The sequence below is a fragment of the Anomalospiza imberbis genome, chromosome 5 (assembly GCF_031753505.1).
Source record: "Anomalospiza imberbis isolate Cuckoo-Finch-1a 21T00152 chromosome 5, ASM3175350v1, whole genome shotgun sequence".
Classification (NCBI taxonomy): Eukaryota; Metazoa; Chordata; class Aves; order Passeriformes; family Viduidae; genus Anomalospiza; species Anomalospiza imberbis.
The window spans coordinates 52546521-52566935 of NC_089685.1; the positions used below are offsets into that span (position 1 = coordinate 52546521).

A 20415-nucleotide genomic window follows, 5' to 3' on the forward strand; every position below is an offset into this window, starting at 1 on the left:
AAAAGGCCAATTCTACAGTACTTTACTTCTGAAATATCACAGACAACATTACACTGTGCAGTCAAAAACTGAATTATATGCTTAAACTTCAGTTTGTTCTGACCTGAGGTCTAGTCTACAGGAATAAGTCACATCTATGCAACACATATAAATCTAGTTGAGAACATGTATCATGGACAGAAAAAAGGACAAAAAGTTCAATAGTATTTCTGCAAACTTCACAAACATATTTCAAGAACAGAGCTGACTGCAAGATCAGTTTAAAAAAAGATATCTAACTCAGGCACACATATCACAGCAAAAAAACACAAACAAGATGACAGCATGTCATTAACCTAGTAACTGAGGCAAAGCATCAAAAAACGAAGGAAGGCAGAGACAGCACAAGAAGTATCATAGAATGATACATATAAATTGAAGATAAAACCAAGAAATTAAAGAGGTTTCTAGAGCTACGGAACAGATCCAAGAGAAAGCTGAACACACAGAGCAGCATAAAGGACTTCATATGCTTCATTCTAGCTGGAGTATATTCTAGACAAGTTAGGAATCAGCTTAATGTGACATTTTCATTTAAAGCAGATAAAATGATGGGGAAAACACAAAAATTGTCTAAAATATAAATGGATTTGCCCATCTGAAAGCTTTGACAGTCTGTCACATCTGAAGCTCTGTAGTCTCTGCACACTTGCAAGCCATTCAGGAAGGTGACGAATCCTCAAACAGCGCTCAGGCACAGCGCTCAGGCACCCGCGATGCGCTCTTTTGTTCACAAGGGTAATTACTCCAGACTGTGGCTCGATGTTAGGCCCACTCAGAGAGTAACTGAAACCCACAAAGCAGGTTCACAGCCTTGCCAGGCATAACAAAACATTTGCTTTAACACAAATATTTGCCAAAAGCAATAAAACGAGTATTTCATAACAGTAATACATTGATAACAGCAAACCAAAGTACAAATCATTCGAAGACAGAGTGCAAGAAGAACACAGAAAAAAAAAAATCACATAAAATTTTAAATGGACTAAGTAATAATATGCCAGAGCAGACTTTGTACAGCCTCCACTGTACTGTTCAGGCACTCTCTTGACTATACGCAGGAAGGCAGCAAAGAGTCCCTAGTCCAATAATATGCGCTAGGTATCATGCTAGCACACCACAGCCTGGGTTTGTATGTTTCTTAAGACAGAACACACATCAGTCTCACTCCACAGGCCAGGGGAAAAAAAAGAAAAAAAAATGAAGAAAACATGAAACTAAGAAATTCACCAGAAACTTAAAGATTTGAGAGTGTGTGTTTTCTTTTACAAGCTATGTAACAGTTTTCAGACACTCTTAAAGCAAGGGGAAAGGCACTCCTAGAGCAGACCACAGCTGGCAGGGGGCAACACATCTCCCAAAAACCTGCCCCTTAGTCATGAGACCGGGTGAGCATGCAACTAAACCCCAAAGCAGCATGGCTGCTGCCAGCTCTTGCTGGCCTGCCTGCTTATTTTCCACTCTTAGGGTTTCAGACTATCAAGGCAGTTCAGGGCTAGCAGGCTTTTTCTGCCCATTACACGACAGAGCTCAATCACAGGAACCTGTGTGGAGCTTTTTGCACCTCAAGATCCAAGAAAGCTACCAAGTGGTCTGTCCCACCTCTGGATCAGGCAATGCTTTCCTCGTCATAACAATTTCAGAAACTTAGTTCACCCATACCCCAGCAATACTGACGCACAGGGATGGCATTTAAGTTAAGCCTGCATGGAACCTGAGCAATTGCCAGGACATTCTGAAAGAGCAATTAGACAAATGCAGAAGAAGACTTGGAAGAGAAAGAACCTGTAACCACACAAACACTTCAGGCAATGCCTGCACCTTTATTGCAGGCAGCAACCGAGTTGTGACAAACTTCCATTAAGCTGCTGTAACCCCGAAGAGCTGTTGTGCGTCTCACTCTAAACAACAGTACTGGCAAGAGTAGTAGCAGTCTAGTTAAAAATATTAATGAGAGGTTATTTTTAAGGTACAACAAGCCTGCTTTGCCAGGTTTTATGCCCCTTTCACACTTTCTATCACACTGCAGTTGGAGCCGGGAGAAGCCCATGTACAAAGACCAAATCAAACAAGTAAACATCTGAAATGCTGCGAGCCTTCCTTTCGCCCTAAAACGCGGCAACAAAACACCCGTGTGTAACAGTCACTGTTAAGTAACACCTTAACACGCAACCTACTTTTGGTCGGCGTTTGTCTTTCGCCGTTTGAGGGGAAGAAACGGGAAAACAAATAAAGGCAAAACAAACCCAAACAGCTCCGACCCCGCACACGGCCCCGCTGCTGCGCTGCGAGCGGCGGGCCCGGCGGGCAGGGTCGGGGGGCGGCGGTGCGGGCCCTGGCCGGCAGGGGGCGCGGCGCGGGCGGCCGGCGCTGTTGTTGTTGCCGCTCGGGGTATTTAAACGCCGGGCTGTCAATCACGGGCGCCGCGCGCTCCCCGGCGCTCCCCGCACGGCGGGGGCGGCACCGAGCGGCCCCGCAGCCCCGGCCCGGCCGAGCCGCCGCCGCCACCGCCGCGGGCCCCCAACTTGCTCCTTTGTTTAACTGCCCGTGAATCCCCTCCGCCGCCGCCGCTTCCTCCCGCTCGCAGCGGCTGCCGACGGGCCTTTTATTATTCACACGCTCGGCTCGCAAAACACACGCGCGGCGGCGGCGGCCGCTCGGGACCGGGCAGGAAACGTCAAAGCGGCTAAAGGCGCGGGGTAACCCTCTTTCTCCTCCTCGGCCGCCCCCCTAACAAAACGCACGGGCAGCCCGGAGCTCGCACCCGGCCGGGGACAGCCCCGGTGTCCGCACTTCTCCGCCGGGAGACAGCCCTGTCCCGGGAGAGACCCCCCGGGGGCGCGGGGGGACACGCGACGCCTCCGCAGAGTCGGCACAACTTCGGGGTGGCCCCGGCCCCGCCAGCCCCGCATCTGTTGCTCTTTCGTAACCGGCCCCCCCCGCCCGGCCCGGCCCGGCCCGTCCGCCCCCTCACAGCCGCGGACCCATGTGCCCGGGGACGGCCGCCGGCGCCGGCACTGTCCCCGCCGCGGTGGGAGTGGGGGGGAGCCGGACCGGGCGAGCGCCCGCCGCTCCCCCCGTGCCGCCGCCGCGCAGCCATTGTCCCCCCCGGCGGGAGGGGGGAAGGCGACTGCCACCGCCTGTGCCCGGTGCCGCCCGGCGGCTGCCCCGCCGCGCCGCCCGGCCCCGGCGCCTTACCTGCCGTGGAACCAGTCCTTGCAGATGTCGCACTCGATCATGAAGCGGCTCACGTCGTAGGGTTCGCGGCACACGCAGTACACGGGGGTCGCGGCGGCGGCCGTCGCTCCGGCCATCTTTAAAGAACTCCCTGACTGAGCCGCCCGCCCCGCTCCGCTCCTCCCCGTCCCGTCCCGTTCCCCCCCCCGCCCCGCTCCCTCCGCCGCGGCCGCGGCGGCGCCGCCAATAACAACAGCGCGCGTGCCGGCCCCGCACGCCGCGCGCGCCCCCCGCCGCCGGCTGGCACGCGCACGGGGCGGGCGGCACGGGAGCGAGCGGACAACAGCGCGCGGGGGCGCGCGCACGTGCGTCACCCGGCCCCCGTGGAGGCGGGAGGAGGAGGAGGATGGGGATGGCGATGGGAGGGGGGTGGGGGGAAGCACCGCCCGCCCGCCCCGCCCGGCGACCGTCCCCGCCGCGCCTGCGCCCCGCGGAACGGTCCGAAGCGGCGGGGACTGAGCGTGCGCGGGCGGGCCGCGAGGGGAGAAGGGCGATTCTCCCCGCTGAGCGCGCGGCGCGGGGCGGGGCGCGGCGCGCACGTGCCGCCCCTCGCGGGAGGCGGGCCGCGGGGAGGCACGCGCTGGGGCCCGCCCCCGCGGCGTCACGCGGGGGGGGCGGGGCGGGGCGGGGGTGCCGCGAGGACACGGGAGGAGGCGGGCGCGGGGGGCGGCGCGCGCCGGCCCCTCGCGCCCCCGTTATGTAACGAGCGCGGCGGCGGCGCCCGGAGCGGCCCGGGCTGCCCTGCCCTGCCCTGCCACCCCTCTGAGCAGCCAGTGCCTCCATGCTGCCCAGCTGCGGCTTGCGATGCTTTATTTCTCGCCAGGCGCTCTGCCTACGTGTGCATCATGTTCCGTTCCATGCCGTCACCCTTTCTTTCAGGACACAAAAGTAACACTGATGCTTTCATTATGTGTCATCGAGAACAAAAAAGTAGATCTTAAAACAGAGTTGGTTTTTTCCCTGCAGCCTTTCAAGGACCTACGGCGATTATATTGTATGAGGGAACGGGGAGCCATGTCCTCCACACTGAACGCACCAATTTAAAAGCAAAACAATAAATATGTCAAAGTGCATGTTACAGTGATCATAACTGTAATAGACACTGCCTACAGCATTATAATTTTACAACCCATGCCCTTAACCACTATTAGCCACAAAAAAGCAAACGCTGTAGGTTTGTTTGGCAGAGGGAAGCTCAGAAGTAAATGCTTCCTTTCCAGGCTGTTACTGTGAAGCTTGCTAATGTTAACATTTATATAAGACAAGCAACACGAGATGATGATTTGGCAGCAAAATGGACAGCAAAGAAATGTAAAACAAATAAATCCAGCACACAGGCTCTGTGACTGAATGGAGAATGAGAAGAAATAAAGGGATATCTTCAAGAAATACCAGCTTCTCGAACCAAGCCCGACCTATTTAGAAAGTGCACAAGGTTCTGACCTGCAGGACGTTGTTTGTGGAAGTTTCAATACTCTTTAGTTTGCCAACACACCTCGGTATTTCAGCAACTCAAAATGGGGCCGTAGACACTCTGTCTTCTAAAAAGCTGATGTAAAATTTATTAGGAGCATGAAACATCAGTAAGGCAACAAATGACAATTTCAGAGTTTCAGGAAATAATACAAACCAAGAGGCTCTGTCATTAAAAATATTGTTTCCCTTTATTAATCTGATTTGAAGACACAACTCAGGAAGTTGCTTTCTAATGGCAGGGCCTGCAAACTCTTGCAGAATCAATTACAGAAAACGTAATGACTACCAAGAGAACTGTTCTAGTTGGAGTTGTTATTCTGTGTTTGTGCAACAAAGTGTTGGCGTATATAGCCACTGAGCCTGAAAATGGACAATTCCTTGCTCCTTAGCTGGGTGTTTCTTACACTGTCACGGGGTCAGTCTTATCTGGAAGCCGCAGTGATGTCTTTATCCAAATCATCCATAAAAACGCAGACATGCTGTGTATCGGGAAGTGTCTGCAAAGCACAAACCCGCTGAACCCCGCCATGGTAAGGCACACGGGAATAGGGTGGGTATTCCCGGGAGCCATGGGCTGAGGCTGCCGGACGTGGGGAGGAGACCTGGCTATGCTCAGGGAGAGTCCAGCGCCGCTGGGTCGGGCAAGGAAGTTTTCACTGAAAAAGGCAATCCATCAGTGAGAGTGCAAAGAATGAGGAAGCGGGCTGGACTCAGCGCCCTGTGGGGACCTGCCCTTCACTGGCCTTGATTATGGAAAAAAAAGTTAGTTTGTTTGTTTGTTTGTTTAAAGAGGGTAGTTGTGATCTTAAGCTTGCAAAGTAACGCTTGCTGTTTAATAAGCACTTTGCCTACTGCCACAAGCAATGTCGTTTCGCCACTGATTTATTTCAGAACAAGGTGTGTTAGTATTTCAGTCTGCTGCACCTTAATCAGGTGGGGAATACCAGCTTCATCTGTTGCAAAAAAAGTGGCATAAACCAGCTCCACCTCCCTCAGTCTGACCTGCTGTCAGCTTTTCTCTTTCCAAGCTTTCTTTCAAACAACATTAGGCTATACTTGAATGTAACATGCAAAAGTTCAGGAAAGCTGAGGACCACACAGCATAACAATTACAAAACCCTTTTTAGTAAGTATTCTTTCCAGAAATTTGGAGAGCTTTTCCATGACAATCTTACTAAACACAGTTCAGATACCAAAAAATGCAATACCTACCTTCAATGTAAATAATTAAATGAAGCAAGTTTAAAGGCCAATCCCAAAGAAACTTCAGAAGCAAGCTCAATATTCACAGCTACATGACGATATCTGAAGACACCTGAGGCCGTAGCACTCTCCATTCTTGTCTCCCAACCAGCAAGCTACACCAATGTGAAATATACTGTACAGATCACTTTCTAGTAGGCAACGTAGAGTTCATATGCTTGGCCTCTGGCTGAGCTCTGACTGGCAAAAACAGGCAAGGCAGCAATGACAGAAAGCTGGGGAGGGCTGAAGAACCAGCTCTAGAGCTGCTGGTAGCTCTGGAAATCCAAAGGCTGGAGGAAAAAGGCTGGAGATAGTGATGAAGAACCAGTGGAAAGGCAATGAGAATTAAGAAGATGGGAACAATGAAGCTTGTTTTAGGAAAGGAGAGTGATCGGTGCCACAGACCACAACTGCCTGCTCGCTCACTGATGTACAGATACTGTCACACTGCCCCATCTTGTACCCAGCCTACCATCCCCTCAGCAGCTGAGCAAGCCAGTTAGTCCTTCAAGCCATGCCCAAACGTCATCTTTCCACCCTAAAATCCATTAAAACATGCTCTGCCCCATCAAGCCCCAGCTCTGAAAAACACAATTTACAGCTCATACACCAAGGAAGTCCCAGCGACTGCCTCCATCTTCGTGCCTGGATTCCAGCAAAAATGTTAGAAACACAGTCATGTGGGCTGGGACTGGCAGGGGTGAGTGGCTCTGGCACTCAAGGTACAGGACTGTATGTAACAAGCTTTGGATCTTCAGACACTAAAGTCAGGGTTAGAGACTGGGGCACCAAGGACTGAAGAGCACCACCTCTGCCTGCTCTTCAAGGCAAGCCTGAGTGCTGCTGCTCAGTAAGGCACAATGCTTCTGCTTGTGATTCAAGGAATGCTGGCTGATAGTTTATCCTTAAGGCTGGAATCAGGCTGTGGGGTAAAAAGGGCTTTAAGTGTAGGATTCTTCCTGAATAATGTGAGGATTGTGCAGAAATCATAAGGCCTGCTACCTGTTTCTTATCATTATAAAATAAACCTGCAAAGGCACTTGAGTCAACCATGTCAAGTGGCTTCCAGTGAGGTCTGTAGGGATGATGGATGTGCTCAGGCTTAAGTTTGGGGAGAAATATTGCCATGTGTGGACAGTGGAAGGTAAAGAAAATGCCAGGACTAGGAGGAAAATCTTAGGACTGAGGAACTAGAATGATAGGAAGATGATACAGTTGCCTAGTACTGTAATGCATGCCTGTGAATAAATGGGTCAGGTACAGCTCACTGTTGTGCGGAGTCAGGATCGTAGTGGGGTTTGGGTCATGGTGCTAAGTACCATGGTGCTAGGGACTGAGTGTGGGAATTCTTCTGTGGTTGAAACTAGCAATCAAATAAGCAGAGTGTATGGAATTCATTCACTCTGCACACTCTACAGAATGAGTCTACAGGCACATCATCTTCACAGAGAATCTTTGCTGTGCAACATCCTTCATCCACTAGTGTGTTATTCTCTAGCCATTCACAGACCTTCAGCAAGGTCCACAGGGCTGAGGGCTGCTATCAGCAGGGAAAAGTGGTTTATTGGTAGTTCTAAAATGCTGACTTATGACTACAGGTGAGGGTCTTAGCGAGAAACCTGTTCTTATCAAAGACATAACCCCCAGCACACCAGTAGAGAAGAAGGTATGGGAGAAGAGGGCACTGACTGTTGCACAATAAAAGCATCCAAAGCCCTTTGTGTATCTCCCAGAGCACATGCCATACACTGTACATGGCATAAAGGGAGGATAAAGTAGGAGAGTAGGGCAGGGAGGTTGCCAGAAGGGAGAAAGGGGAGTTTTCTGGTACTTCTGGCTGAACCACATACAGATACCCACAAACATGCCTACTTGTCTCTTGGCAGGAGGGGAGAACTCACAACCATCAGTCACATGATGGTGGCTGTCACCCAGCAGGACATGGACGGCCAAATAAACACCAGAGATGATATCCAGCAGACAACGAGATGGCCCAGCAGCAACTCAGGCTAGGGAGAATCAGAAAGAAAAATCAGACATTGATAGCCATGAAAAAAATCAGATAAACTGTTGGAAAAACATGGGGGTAGAGGGACTTTCCCCATGTTTGGTCATTTCTTCAGTGTATTTATGTACATTTTGGCAAAACACTCATTTTTAAAATCACTTATTTTCACATCAATAGGCTTAAGGCTGATGAAAAACAAAGCTCTGGACTGAAAAACTGTTCCAGTTCTCCATAGGAAACTGTCTAAAATATACCCAGAATTGGCAGTATGATCTTTGCATCGGCAGAGAAAATACTGAGTCATGTTGTCAGCCCACACACATTTAACAAAAATAAAAGCAGACCAACGATTCAAAATTCTCCCACTCATCATTTAAAGAAAACAGAAGTCATTCAGTCATGCCTCATGCTTCAGAGACCTTTAGAAAACACCCAGTGCAGGGAACATTCGCCTACGTCTTGCCCACGCACCGTTTCAAACCAACTCACAGGTCTGGGCACTGTTTGCTTCAGCATCCTCAGAGGAAGTCGCCGAGACTTAAAAGGTTTCTGCTGAAAATGTGACACGACAGCTGGAGCCTCAGCCCTCCTGTGAGCAATGCTGAAATGATGTAACACAGCATGCCTGGCTTGAATCCCTGGAGGAGGCAGGAAAGTGCCGTGCACTTCACGGCAACACAAACTTAAGCTGTAGTTTGAATGAATAAGAGGCTACTGTGCTCTTCCTTCAGGGGTTAATCTTGTACTGAAGCACTGGCTCTCCTGTGTTGAGCTCCCCAGTCAGTCATTCAAAAGGGAGGTATTTACCTAGGAAGTCCTCCTCCCTTTAACCCTTCCCACAGAGTCCTCTGGCAAGGAAAAGCTGGTTTCTGCATTTCGCCCAGCTGCTGGCAACATCTCTTCTTCCTTCAGTTCCAAAAGCTGCTTCAAGTATTAGCAGCTGAACCTGGATGAGTGGCAGCCAGCCCAGCTCATGACGGAGGGGGAGACGTCACCACACAGAGCACACACAGATGGAGTTACACAATCTCTGTGGTGTTGAAAGCCGTGCTGGAAACTTGTCAGGAGCCCAAAGGCCAGAGCTAATTTGTATTTCCTATTGCACAGCATGATTTTAATCAGAGCGAAAAGCGCCCAGTTGTGTTTTATGTACCAAGTGTTATAAGCAGAGACAAGTTAACAGAGCAACTAGGGGCAGGACAGCATAGAGGAACATTAGATGGGGAATATACCCAGTTTATCAGTATTTCCTTCATTCTTCAGGATGGCCATGGGCTATGAAGCAAGAGAATAAGAGGCAATTTTCATCAAAATTCTCTTTACAAGAAAAAAAAAAAAAAATAAAAAGTAAAAAAGGCACCTGCAAAAACCTTAAAGACAAGCTTAGTTTAAAAACCTCTTTCCAAAAGTTCTAGATGTGTCACCAAGTAAAATATGGCATTCAGGAAACACATCTTACTTGCAACCAATATTTGACAGCAGTCAAATCTAGGTGATCTCTAACAGAAGCTGCTTTGGCTTCAGCTGCATATAAGTGTGTGTCAGTTCCTTGTTACAATTAAATTTCTGCCTCGTTGACAGCAGACAGCACAAAGACTGGCTCAGCCCCCAAGCACCACTGTTCCCAGAACAGGCTCACCTTCAGCACCCCTTTTCCATGCTGTGATGGCTGGAGAGCAGGAGTTGGGAGCCATTTGGTCACCTTGCCCCAGCTGGGCTCACAGCCATGCTCCCTCCCCAGCACGCAGCACTGGGACGCACCTTTGTGTGCAGCCAGCGTGTGTGCCAGCGAGGGAATGGGGCAGCAGGTTAATAGGACAGTAAACACGCCTTGACGTTTCTGGATTGGTTTGCTTTGTACTCCCAATAGATTTACTGGAAACTCAGAGGTGGGGTTTGCTGCTCAGGGAGTGCTATCATTGGAGAAAATCCTTCATTTCAGCCGTTCTCCCTTTGCCCACTGGGAATAAATGCTCCTTTCCCCCTCAGTTCAGCTTTATTCCTTGACAGCTGAGAAGAAAAAAAAAAAAAAAAAAAAAAAAAAAAAAAAAAAAAAAAAAAGAAAGGGGGAAAAAAAGAAATCAGACCTTGGACCTTTATTTTGCTCTGGAGAGGCAATGCCTAGTTCAGAGTGGGACAAACTGCATGTCAGGGATATAAAAGGAAGCCTGTCAGACAAGCATAACTGTAGCTTGCTATATTCAGTCTGATAAACCCTATCCCCCGAGCATTTTCCCCACCAGCTAGGCCCTTTCTATTGCAGCCCCTGAAATCAGCATCCTCTCATTCTTCCTCCACATGCTCCTTTACCCCCCTCCCCCATACCCATTTGTCCCCCCAACTCAAACAGCTCCCCGAGGAGGTCAGGCACCACCTATGTTCAGGGATGGCAAAAAGAGAAGAGCGAGTCAGCTGAATATGCAAACAATCCTATTTGCACCCCAGCATGTACAATTCAGGTCTTTGTCAGCATGATGGAGTGCACTCTGTCCAGCTTGTTTTCCTCTCTGGGATTATCATCCACACCCTTCCCACATGAGCATTATCAAATGCTGTACCTGAATCAGCCTTTTCAAGACAGCCTGACTGCTGCCTGGTTAATACCTGTCCACCAGCCGCCTATTTGCTTTGTTTAAAAATTATAGCCAGTCATGAAATGCAATGTGACCTCTACAGCAGCCATTAAAAAAAAAAAAAAAAAAAAAAAGCCTCCAAAAGCATTTTCCCGGTGTCACTAAGGCACTGGTTGGAAGTGGTTTTAGTTGCACAAGCCCTCCTTGGACGCAGCCCTGCCTGGACACAGCCCACCTTGCACCCGAGGTGTTTGGGGAGCTGCCTACTGCCCACCTGCCTTCTCCCCAGCTCAGCTCCACGCCGCAGGGACACGCGTGGGGGTAGCGGACAGTCCCGCCGCGCACCGGCCTGGACAGACGGACACGCCGGGCGGGCAGGACGGCGGGGCGAAGGTGCGAGGTGCTTCTGGGGCCGTGGCAGCGCCGGAGCAGCACTGCAGGGCCGCGGGCCCGGCAGACAATAGCCGTCTCCCTGCTCGCTGTCCCTGCCGGCCGCATCCGACGGCGGAGCCTCATGAATCAAGCCGAACATCCAGCGACAGGCTGGAGAAATCCATTAATATGCGGCCGCCGCCGCACGCCGCCAGCCCCCTGCCTGGCGCGGCGCTCACCTGCCTGTCTCACCCCTGGCAGGCAGCGAGGGAACAAAGGAGCGGCGCAGGGCGGACGGCAGCGCCTGCCCCCGCCACGGAGGGAGGCAGCGGCTGCACACAAAGCCCGTTTGCCTGCCGCCATGGGTGTGAGGAATGCTCCCGCTCGCCCTATTGTCTGGGCTCCTTTGTGCTCCCCCGGCCCCCGGTCCCCAACCGCACAGGCAGGAGTAGTGGGAGCAGGACAGACACGGCTTTGTTGCAGGGAGCCCTCGAATGAGGAAAGCTCCCTGGGCTCCCTGGGCTGGCCCTGCCGTACGTGCCCGTCTGGCACACGGGCCCACGCTGCTCCTGCCCCACCGGGCGGGTAGGGAGCAGTGCAGATGGACGGGGCACGGGTGTTTCTCCACGCACACGGGGCACTTCTTGAGCACCTTTTTCTCCCTCCAGAGAGTGACCCTGTGATGCCTTTGGGAGGTGGGGAATGGTCACCAGGCCCTGCCCTGCAGAAGTGACGGTGAGGGCTGTCCTAACCCTCCATCACTGCAAGGGCTGGTGCTGCTGGCTAGAGGGGGCAGTGAGGGAGCAGACCTGGGAGCACGGACCACCCATCACGCCACCTGTATCCCTCCCAGCCTTAGGAGCATCACAGACTCCTCTGCCAAACCTCCACTGCTTTGTCAAGCAGCAGCTGTGGCACCCCCTGTGCGAGCCACGTCTGTGGCTGCAGCATTGCAACCCCCCAAGTCCTGCAGGGCTGGTGGCAGGATCCAGACTGCCTTGTCTCAGGGCAGAGCTGGAATTGCCAAGCGCTCCCGAGGGGTCAGTCCCCAGCTGCAGCACACTGTTAGCTCTCCTCCCACTGCCACTGCACACTGGCATTGGAATGGCCAGGACAGAGAGAAGGGAAAAGCCAGGGATGCTCTCCAGCACAGGGAGCAGTGTCCCCATGGTGCCCATGCCACTGCCCAAAGGACAAAGCGCTCCCAGGTCCCACGGCATCTGTAGCAGGTGGATCAGCTCCAACGAGAGAACCCAAAGAGGTATGGCTCACCTGGACTCAGCACTCTGCCTTGTGCAGTCCCTGCCCAGGCCACCCTCAGCTGTCTTGCTCCTCTCCACTGGCACTGCTCACACAACCAATTTTAGCCACGCGCAGAAATACCTGCAGTGATCTGGGTGTCACTAGAACAATATGGCCAATGGAGTATAAGGAAAGAAAGAGAGGAAAGGTCCAAACCTGAGGGATGGTGCCTAGGACCACAAAGGAGCCCCAGCACACTCCTGCTCCACTGCTGGGACAGCAGTGCTGAGAGCTCTGGCACATAGGACAACAGGGTCCAGGAGCAAGAACCAAGACATTTACTGCAGGGGTGCTGCTAGTGGAGCCTGAGGGTGTCCACAAGCAACAGGGATGCTGAGGAGGCAACATAAAATTAAAAAGCCCATTTCCCAGTCTTGTTCTGGGGAGAGTTTCTTTCATTTTCTGGTTCTAAGGAGTGCCATTAAAGAGGAAGGCTCTACCCAAAGTGCAGTTTCTCTTCCTATTTTTTCATTATATTTGGTATATTTTAAATAAATTCTTCCAAAAAGCTTCTATGGCCACCAACAAGGAGGTCTCCAGACAAGCTTTGTTCAGGAATACATTTTTCCTAAAGAGAACTCAAAAATTCCTACTTCAAAATAGAGGTAGAAACCTTGAATCTAAACAGCATCACTTCCTTGAGTTTTCCTGCTTCACAGTGAAGCCTCAGCAGATCTTGTAAAGTATATTTGTGCTTTATAAGCAAGAATCGTCTTGGGTTTGATGGACAAGAGATTCTCAGCAACATCTAAGTTGCAGAAGCAAGACAATTGTTCCTAAAGCCATCAAATAAGAGAAGACTGTGAGAGCAGATAAAGCATCTTCATCTTCAAAAAGTCAGCAAAAGGGGAAAGACTGGGAAAGACCTGGGAAAGAAAGGGGAAAGACCTGCTGGGCAGCAGGTTGATGGCAGAGGTCCCGGCCTCTCTCCATGACCCTTCCCTGTCTCCCCAGGCAAAAAGGGACACAGCAGCTCTCTTCCTCCAATCCAGCACCAAGCTGCAGAGTGGCATTTCAGCAGCTGGAGAATTGGCTGCACCAGCCCAGAGCTGAACTAATACAAGAGCCATTTTGAAATCCAAGCTTGGAGGGGCTGCCTGAGTTAAAGAAGCTGATCGGGACTGGGATGAGGTGTAACAAGGTGCCTCTTACTGAAAAGCAGAGAACTTCCCCCAGGCTACCTTTGGCTCCTGCAAAGCATTCAGGCCAGTTCGTAACTTATTAACACCAACACTCGCAGGATCAAAGTTCAGCACTTGTTTAGTTGCTGTTCTGGAACAGCAGTCTTGAAAAACATATTGCACAGGTTTCCTAGGAATAAAAGAGACGCAGAGAAAGCATCCACTGCCCATCTGCTCAGAGACAGCCACTGCACTTGGGGTCATGAGACAGGCTTCCTTCACCACCTCATGCCTGAGGAGCTAGCTCTGCTCAACTACTGCACCCCTCTCCATCAAGGTCCTTCCTCCTCTTGTGACAGAACAGTTTTGCAGCCAAGTGACACCCAAAAGGGTCCCCAGGTTTAGGAGGAAATTCTCTGTCAAGGAGACAGATTATACTGCACGTTTTAAGTGTCTCCCCTGCAGGTGGAATTGTACCTTAATCTAATTACACCTCCAACGCTCCAGCTTAAAGTGTTCAATATATGATGTCACTTGAAAAATTAATCATTTGCCAGTGGACAAGCAGAGATGGGTAGTGGAGTCAGCATGGCAGTGCAGAGTCAGATGAGAGCCACAGGGCTGTATCTCCCAGCACTGGGAATTGTGTGCAGGGGGACTGCTGTGGTTCCCACAACCAGCCTCTTGTCAGGCCATTAAGCCCACACAAGCCAGCTCACCTCCAAAAAAATGCAGAGTTCCCAGGGTTGGTTTTCTATCTGCTGCTCCTGAGAGGCCTTTCCTTTGGAGGGAGAAGTGACCCTGGCAGACATGGAGGATGGTCACCCCACTGGATGCAGTGAGGGTACACACAGAGGACCTGCAAGAAGGACACAATGGAAAGGAAGGTGAGAGTTCATTGCTGATCAAACCTGGGAGAGAAGCGCTGATGGATGGAGCTGAGTGCAGTCGTTCAAAGGTGTCACTGGGCAGGATGGCACCAAAACCAAAATCAAATCAAGAGTTTCTGAGCAGATGGCATGCTTTGAACCCTGCCTGGCCTGGGATCACCACTACTACTTACCCTGGCATACGTCTGTTGCAGTGATCAAGTTATCCAGCGAGAAGAGGTTACTCAGCAATTACAAGTCCCTCCCCACCAGCAGAGCAAGCAAAGATCCTCTGCTACCCTCAGCTTCCCTGCAGGCTTACAAGAGAGCCAGACAGGTTTCATTTGCTGTGCAGCTGCTGCCCAAACCAGTGTGGGTAACAGCATGGGGCCTGATTGCCAACAGACAAGGCTACATGGAATTGCAGGATGATGCACAGGTGTGCTTGCTTGCTCATCCAAACCTGCAGATGTCCAGAGAGCATATAGTTCTGTTGTTTAAAGGGGGTTTATGTCCATACTTTATAATGAACAGTACCCTTGTATTGTATTATATTATATTATATTATATTATATTACCCTGTGAAGGTCAGAGTTAAAAACATTCAAATAAATTTCCTGGACGTATTCTTCATTTTTAAGCATTTTGTCAGCGCAATCAGTGATTTATCAACCACCTCTGGCACCAGTTGAGAACACTCTGCTACTGTTTGCTGTGACCCATGAGGGGCCACTATTCCAGCCCTATTAGAAGCGAGATGTTCATTGCTGTTTGCATGGTACCAGTGTCTAGTGCCAAACCTGCACAGACACATCACCTGTCATCTCTAATCAAAGGCAGGGTCTGGGGGGAAGGAAGTTCAAGGTGATTCCTTTCTGTGTGCTATTACAAGGCATCGCTAAACACTCCCCACACTTACAAATGGAGTTTTTGTCTGGTGGGAGAAATCATCCCTTCTCCCTCATGTTTGCAGAAGCAAATACAATTGGAGAAAGGAACGAAGTTCCACTTCTGCAGCCACTTACCAGAAGAAATTATGCATTTTGACCATCAGGATCATCTGTTTTCCCCGCAAAGACGTATTAACAAGGTCCTTGCTTCTCACTGACTAAGGAGGAGGGAAGAGGAACCTTGACCACAAAGAGGAACTCAGTCTCTGGGAAACAGGCAAAGAGGATGCTGTTAAACATTTCAGGAAACACTAGGGAAAAGATGGGGGCAGCCAGAAGTTTTGATTTCCTCAAGAAAATAAACTGCCTGTTCTAACTAGAGGAGAAATTATTTGTGAGCCCTCTCTCCTGGAGAAGTTTCTCCTATCGTACTCAATACTGTAAAGGGCTGCAGAGGAGGGAACACTCTTGACAGGATTCATTTACAAGGTAAAAGTGACTCTTTTTTCCCCAAGGAGAGTTAAACTAGACTCATGCCCTTGATGAAGAGTGTTTGAAACCCTCCTGCTTGCACGAGGAGCACAGGAGCTCCTGCCACTGGAGCACAGGCATTGCTTAGCACAGGACCACCCCAGAACTGCCTGAGTGGCATCTTTGTGGGGGAAGTTGAATACTTCAGATTCCCTTTTCAACCAGGCTACTTATGCTTTGGATCTGTTTTTGTTAAAGCCTTCTTATTTTAATTAAGAAAGTACTTGTTGAAAAGGGGTACCCTGCCCCTTTGGTTACCATTAACATGTGTCTGCTGAGACCGCCAGCAAGCCTTTGAGATGCAGCAAGGCTGAACTCAGTAGTTCTCAAGGAGTTATAAAAACCTTTTAAATGTAGCCTGGGACAATGATCATACTCTCAGCAAACTGAGGATACAAAACCACCCTGAAAAATTCAGCTTTTGGGTCAACAGCAGCCTCATGATGCACAGGAACAGGATTGCAAAGCTCTGCCCTGGGGAGGAGTAACAACAGGCATCCACAGGGGCTGGGAACAGACTGGCCAAGTAATTGCCCAGTGAAAAAGGAGCTTGCCAAGCAGTGTATGAGAGAACAGTGTGCTCTCACTGCAAACCCAAACTGCACAGCAGGCAGTGTCAGGGGCAGCGTGGCCAGCAGGCCTTGGGGAGAGCATAATTCAGCACTGCTAAGGCTGTATCTGGAACAGAGCTGGAATAGCAGGCTTCATGAATGTTATGAATCCCAGAAAAGAATTCATAGAACTCCTAGAACAGATGATAAGTTTTATTATTAGAGAAAAAAAAAAAAACCCAAGGAAAAATCCCTAAGTTACTATTTCCTCCCGGTTCCCATGTCTTTATAAGTGGCCCTACATCACCAAGTTTAGGATGCGTGTCTGAGAAAGAAAGGTTTCCTTTCAAAGGAGAGTTTCTTGTAGGAAGAAGAGTTGAGAAAGGCTACTAAGCTCTGTGTTGTCCAGGACACAAGACAGTGCTGCCAGCAGCCTTCCTGCCAGCAGAACAAAAGGCAAGGACAGAAGGAAAAAAACAAAAACCATAGCTGACAACCTCCCTGCCCTCCTGCAACCCTGCCAGCATCATAGCAAGATTCTTTTGAGATAGCAGTGTACTAATAGGTGGTTTTGACAGGGTAAGGTGGAGAAGATCAGATAGGAGAAGACAGTCTGCACGGAAATGGCCGTGCTCTCCTTGATCTCCTTTGAAGACACGCATTGCTTTTAACCACCGGGTGCCTGTCCCCGGCGCAAGCCCAGTAGGTAAACAGATACAGACAGTGTTTGTAGCCAGAAGCCAAACCAGAAAGGAATTTTATCCACCCAGAACAGGCCCCTGCCTGGGGCAGCTGGGAGACCTCTCTAGCAGTCAAACACTGACACCAGTGAAGGTCTCACCTGCTCTCATACCTACAGCTTCTCTGCTCTTATTGGCAGAGGGCTGGTTTTCACCTCTGGAAACCAAGGCACCCATCTGCATTGACCAAAAATCAGTGTTTAACAACAATTATTAAAGGCAACTGCTGCCCAAGCAGCACCAACAAGCATTTGGCTGGCCCTGCTGACAATACTACAGATAATACAGATGAGCCACCCTGCTCAGTCCAAGGGGAACAGGCCTCAACTCACCACTTGGGCACTTGCACACAGCCTATAAATCTCAGCTGTTGGACTGCTGCTCATGGATTGTTATTCTCCCTTCCCTTCTTGCCTCTCATCCCTCCATGAGCCCACTGTCCTTCCAACACAGGACATATTTTTTTTCTGGAGAACATCAGCACTTCTCCACAAGACCTCCCAGGCACCAGAGGTGATGGACAGCAAGACAGCAGAGCCTAATCCCCATATGTTATGTGGTTTTTTTCATCCCATTGCCTTCCTTTTACAGCCTAAGTGTGAGAGACTCAGGCCAGACCTCAACCTCCATCTGCAGCCTGGGATTATGATCTGAAGCATAATTTTTCTTTATGAGCAAATTATCACCAAGACTTCAATGCGCTGTTGGCCTCTTAAAAAACTAAGTGTTTAGTATTTTTATTTCTTTCTGCTCTGCAGTTTATGGCTCCCATAAATCAGATGGCAGGCTATGGCACAGAGGGCTGATCTGATCTGTGGGAACAGGGAAGAAGGCAGGGAAAGGGAGCACTGACAGAGCTATTAACCAGGGGGGACCTCTGCACCCTGCTGTAAGCATCCCCACGGGGAAGGCAGGATGCTGCCCACCTGGGGCAATGCTCACAACCATGCCAACTCCTTCTTCTCTGACACCGAGTTTAAAATCCTCCTTTCTTCTGTGCCACACCACCTCCTTGTAAAAATTGAAAACCCAGTTCTCTCTCACACAGGAGCAGTGATAGATCCACTAGGATTCACAAACTGTTCCATCACTACAGACATTAGAGCTACAGGGTGTTGGGACACACACAAGCACAATGCTGACCCACTACACTGGTACATCAACCCACACATCTGAAACAAACAAAACTGAGCCAGTGTATTGCTGATTTAGAAGCCTTACCTTGTAGCAAATTAAGGATGTTGCTATGGTTAAAAGTCCGTTTCAGAGTTGGAATGTTGGTGCTGAAGTCCCAGGTCTCACAAGGAAAAGACCAAATCCCTAAGCACATTTATTCACTCAGAGATGCACCAAAGGTCATGCTATGAAGCATTCCAGCAAGCAGCATTCAGGGAATCCTCCTCCCCACATATCCATGCTTCCAAATACTGTTAAAATCTGAACTATAATCAGCCTATGCCCTCTCAGGGAAATGACACACATTCCCACAGCCCTTCCCTTTTCCTGCCTCAATGACTGGGACTCTTCTTCAGGACTGACACTTTCCTACATGCACATACATGCATGCCTAACACTGCTCAGCAGCCCATCATCTTCACAAAGACCTCAAAAGACAAATAATATATAATATTGCAAGGACTTTGTTGGATTGGGACTTGCAGGGATCCTCAGTGAGCCTGGGTTTATTGCTTGCTGCACTGCTTTGCTCACTGATAAGAACTGGTCTATCTTCCTCCGTGCTCAATGCTGCTTTGCTAGCACAGATTTTGGTACAGGTACTTTATCCTCTTGGCATGCTAGGTTTATGGTTGCACTTGATGATCTTAAAGGTCTTTTCCAACCCAAACAATTCTGTGATACTAGAGAAAGGGAGCACAGGCTGCTTAATGCTCTTTCAAGTGAAGGTCTGTGGCAGGCAAGAGGACTTCTGCAAGGACAAGCCCTTCCACTGGCTCACGTAAGATGTGATGTAACTTCATGTGGCAATACTCCCTTGAACACTCCCAAAATGCCAATCCTTACTTGGGTATTTCCAAAGCAGTATAAACCTTCACCAGGAATTTGAAGTCCCAAGGATGTTTTGCCTACTGAGGCAAAAAATGGTGCTCATCATTGCCCTGCCTGCAATCCAGTCTCTACCACCATTGTGCCCTTGACCAGTAAGATTTTACCTGCTATAAATGGCTGGATAAGAGGCAGGTATTTCTGCCATCCTCAGCAGGGAGCCACCCTCTCAATGAGTGCTGGCAGCTCTGGGCTGTGCATCCATCCATCCATCCATCCGTCCGTCCGTCCATCCCACTGTCTGGATGCCCTCAGTCATCCATACAGCACTCAGTGTGACAACTGGAGCCAGGCTGTGACAATAAGAACTCCCAGTCAGAGGGCACATGTGAGTCAGGGCCCTGCCAGTGGCTCACCCCCATGGCTGGGGCTGTCACTGGAAGTAACAGGATTACCAGAGAGAAGAGAAGGCTTCCAGGCTAGGAAGAAATAGACAAAGTGAATAAGGAGTTCAGGCCATGCTTTTAAGCAAGTTTTGAGCATTAGAGAATCTTTTCAATAATAATGAGACTCAACTATTTTTTAAAAAGGGGCAAAAAGAGTAGCAAGAACCTGATCTCTCCCAGAAAACCATATTGCTGCACAGAGCAATTCCCAAACACAGACACCAGTCTGGTCCTCCCAAAACCTGGTTGTAAAGCTAGCAGCTGCTGTGCTATTAAAGTGCCAGATAAGCCAGGCGACAGCACCAGCCAGACTCCTGGAGCTTCAGTACATTCTGGGATCACTCGGATACATCAGCTTTTATCCTGAAAGTATCGGAATCTGGGAGTGTTAAAACCAGGGTAAACATTATCAGTTGTTCTGCCCTCCCACAGTGACTACAGCTGATCTGTTTGGACAGAAGGGCTGGCAGGAATAAAAACAGCACCAATTTCAGAAAGCTACCTATTCTGTCCCTGAAAGAACTTTGGGGAAATGTAGAATTCACTGTGTGCCTCTGAAAGTCAAGCAAATGCTTTCAGTGCATCTTGTTTCCAATGCAATGCTTTCTCCATTTCACTCTCCAGTCGTCATGTTGTGTCATGGCTGCTCCTCCATGGTGTTGGACATCTTGGCTCCAGGTGGGTGCTGGCAGCCTGGAGCCCCTCACCACCCCAAACCACCTCCCCTTACCACGGAGTGGAGAGGCACATTAGGACAGGGGGAAAAATAAACAAAGAAGAAGTGAACTAAAGCTAATTAAAAGCACAGGAAAAATGCAGGGAGGCAGGTTGTCATTACCAGAGCTGGAATTTGGCCTGGGTGCCATGGAGATGAAACCTGGCAGATGGCAAAGGTGTACACGGGAAGCACACGTACAGCACCTGACTATAGATTTATGACCAATTAATACAACAAAAGAGAAATCTTGACAAGGAAGCCAGAGACCTACAAAATGAGTAAGTGAACCATGA

The 20415-nt window shown here is 49.8% G+C and overlaps 1 protein-coding gene across 2 annotated transcripts in view; it reads right to left on the reverse strand.

Annotated features, from left to right (window-relative positions):
• KDM7A (lysine demethylase 7A) overlaps window positions 1-3409 on the reverse strand; it is a 61815-nt gene extending 58406 nt beyond the window's left edge. For both annotated transcript variants that reach the window (XM_068190788.1, XM_068190787.1), the window contains exon 1: window positions 3238-3409. In XM_068190788.1, coding sequence (XP_068046889.1) covers window positions 3238-3353 — 116 coding nt within the window. In that variant the 5' untranslated portion in view covers window positions 3354-3409. The remainder of the gene's footprint in view (window positions 1-3237) is intronic.
• Between the last annotated feature and the right edge of the window lie 17006 nt (window positions 3410-20415).